This window comes from Formica exsecta, unplaced genomic scaffold (assembly GCF_003651465.1).
Source record: "Formica exsecta isolate Colony F162 unplaced genomic scaffold, ASM365146v1 scaffold122, whole genome shotgun sequence".
Lineage (NCBI taxonomy): Eukaryota > Metazoa > Arthropoda > Insecta > Hymenoptera > Formicidae > Formica > Formica exsecta.
Genome location: NW_021848556.1, coordinates 141,894 through 145,104, shown reverse-complemented (window position 1 = coordinate 145,104; position 3,211 = coordinate 141,894). Strand labels below are relative to the sequence as shown.

General features: G+C 37.5%; 1 protein-coding gene across 2 annotated transcripts in view; it reads right to left on the bottom strand.

Annotated features, from left to right (window-relative positions):
- The window catches only part of LOC115245180 (RNA polymerase II subunit A C-terminal domain phosphatase SSU72), a 3,231-nt gene extending 2,211 nt beyond the window's left edge, over positions 1-1,020 (bottom strand). Inside the window, exons 1-2 of one of the 2 annotated variants that reach the window (XM_029823354.1) lie at positions 613-1,020; positions 211-354 (exon numbers count right to left, since the gene is read on the bottom strand). In XM_029823354.1, the coding sequence (XP_029679214.1) occupies positions 211-354; positions 613-695 (227 nt within the window). In that variant the 5' untranslated portion in view covers positions 696-1,020. The remainder of the gene's footprint in view (positions 1-210; positions 355-612) is intronic. The other variant, XM_029823346.1, reaches the window with a different exon arrangement.
- Between the last annotated feature and the right edge of the window lie 2,191 nt (positions 1,021-3,211).

Below are 3,211 nucleotides of genomic sequence, written 5' to 3'. Positions count from 1 at the left end.
TATATATATATAAATTACATAAATAAAGAAGTCATATGTACTAGAGTAGATTAATTTAAATTGACAGTTTAATAGCAACAAATTACAAAAATAAGAAGGAAGAAACAAAGTAGATTTGTATTATAACAATATATAAATATACCAATACATAAATTTATATACAATATGTAAAAAATATCAAGAGGCTTATTTATTTTTTGCAAAGGATACTATTGTTTGTCTTTCATTAATAGATCATTGTAGATCTCTTCGTACGAAGTACCAAAGTCATAGATATTAGGACGATCCGGTGCAGTTCCAGGTAGTTTGACCTTATCGCCGGTTCCAAATGATTTCACGTTGAATCCCTTTTTGCTGAAATACACAATCACATTCTCAAATAATATTCTATATTTACCATAAAAAGTGAGCTTCTCGCTTAATCCATTAAAGCCTGCGATTTCTTTGATTCACAGGAATATTTCAGGGGTGAATATTTTTATAATCTTGGAAGTAAAAAATTTCTCCCTTCCTACACAAAGAGAGGGTGTTATCACAACCCGGTTGAAATACCGGTGGACCAATCGTTTTAATGGATTAACCATTGCTCTGATAAATTGACCGCAGCTTTACCTTAGGAAAGCGTGCGCTTCCATGCTCCTGTTCATGTTACTGGAACATATTACGGCTACGCTGATGGAATTTGGCGCTGGCATTCTCTCGCGCGTTCTAGCGACCGTGAAAAAGCCGTGATAAAAATGCCGTATTGTCTCGTAAGCCAAAGATGCTGAAACTGTCACGCTTGAAGGTTACGTCCGCAAGGTTACGAGAAATACATTTGATTGAAAATATACGAATTCTGACGTGTATCTTTCTCTCTCTCTCTCTCTCTCTTCCTCGATATGCGCGTGTAATATTTTTTTTTATCGTATGATTTAAATCTGAGCGTAATATGGGCGCAACGCGATCCGGTCAAATGTCAGATATAATTGTCTCCGTAAAGGCCATACGAAATTCTTCTAACGGGAATGAATAGCGCAATTACGGAGAGTGAGAGAGATCGGTATTTTCGGAATCTTTTCGTTTTTCTGTCGATAAGAACGTCTGCCGTTTTCTAGCGACATCTGTGAACGGCAGGATACATTGGTAGAGAAACATTATCGACAATACGCCGGAAACAAATATGGCGAGAAGAGTTCAAGAGGCGAAATACATCGCTCCTTTTTGCAACATTTCTACAGACTTTTACCAAGGTGAGAGACCAAGCCAAGTTTCAAAAATACAGTTTAATAGCAAAAATATCTAAATATTGTCGCGAAAGTAGGTTATTCGTAGTCGAGTGTTTGATTATCTTTAGTGAAAGATTGTTTTACAAAACCGCGCGTCTTTCGCTCGTGATGCGAGCGTTCAAGTAATCGCGAATCTTGTAAATCGATCGATTTTATCGAAAGGGCCTACATAAAAGATACATCAAATTGTGTGAGATGGATATTTATTATTTTACGCGTAAAACTTTCCTGCGTAATACAAGAAATAATTACGATTATATGAAATTATATGAAATATATTTTCAATATTTTCAGAGAAACGACAAGGGAGACGGTTGGTGACGTCATCGATTTCAAAGGTCACGTGATGCCCCGTTCAAACCGCTCGGACTTCAGACGCGTGCGAATCGAATGTTCCTTTCAACACGGTTTCTTCGAATAGTGCCGCTTTTGTACGGGCGAACGAGATTTCTTCGAAAAGTGCTTCGCTTTATCGCATTCATAATCATCAGCTCGTCTATCATATCGCCGGCGATCGTCGCTGGAATAAGCGTCCACGAGTCTCTTCGTTCCGGTGAGTAAAGTTGACGTTATCGTTTATTCGGGTTATAAATTATATATGTCCGTGTGCGAGCCTTGCTCCTCCACAAATACGGCTCTGATCGAATTTAAGTCCCCGGAGACTTGATGAAAAATAATCGAACCGATATATTTATTTTCCAAATTAGTACTATATGTTATAAAATAAGCGAGATAGACGTATGTTTGAATCGAGAAGAAATATCGGCGGGTCGTCATTTCGCGAAATTGTCTATCGCCAGAGGGATTAATTTGTCTGACTTTTTTTTTTTCCTTACAAACGCGAGAAACCGTTGGACGTTTCCCCGCGATTCTTGCCGTTTCCACAAATCGCATGCGAAATTCGCGCCCGCGTGCAACGAATCGAAGCGGGAATTAAAGAGGATCGTCATTAAATTGCATAACACAGGTTCTCTTGCAAAACCGTGAGATAATGATTAGGCGCCGCCGTATGCCTTGGCCGGCAATAAACCGGCGCGACTCTCGACGAAGATTGCGTGCCTCCGAGGGGCCCCCGAATTAAGGCGGGGCCACGAGCCTCTTCAATTTCGCGCTCGATGATTCCACTGCGAGACACCGTGTCGCGATCCCTCGAACGGATTCGGCTCGCGTTTAGAGCGAGTCGCAATCGGGATGCGCGGAGAAGCTAAGATCGCGTAATAACACGATTATACGAACTCTGTCCCGTTTCTGCTCGTTTATTATTTTTCGCCAGCCGATTCCCCTCGGCCGATTTGCAGTCGATTCTTCTTCAGCGAAAATGTCGAGGCAATTTTCGAGCTGTCGAGTAATTAGCGATTGAAAATTAGAGACGAATTGAAAACTTCAGAAAAGAGAGATGACAAAGTCACATTTCTCAATTTATATTTTGATTGGATTTTATTTTAATAGAATTTTTATTCAAAAAGCGCCTTATTACAGAAATGTATAGATAAATATTCTAATAATATTGTTTACTCTAAATCGGTCGAAGAGAAATCATTATTTAAAAATAATGCGGCAAAAACAGGACATTTTATGTTAATGCAATTTAATGGCCATTAATCGGCCGTTATTTTCGCGTTTTATTTCTTTCTATGGAATATATATATGTTGTTGTGTTTGAATTTATACAATTTCTATACAATTTTTAAAACATGTCGTAAATGGATTATAATATATATTGGATTTTTCTAATTTCAAAATTTTAATATTTTACTAATTTTACATAAAACATTGCATGATATTAATGTACATTTTAAATTAAACATTTTATTTTATTGATTATTTTATTGGTACATTTTGTGAGTACTCTCTTACATATAAAGAGAGCCGCAATCTTATACAACATATTACCGGAAAAAGTTTTTTTCTCCCATAAAAGGAAGTTTGAAATTATGAAAAAA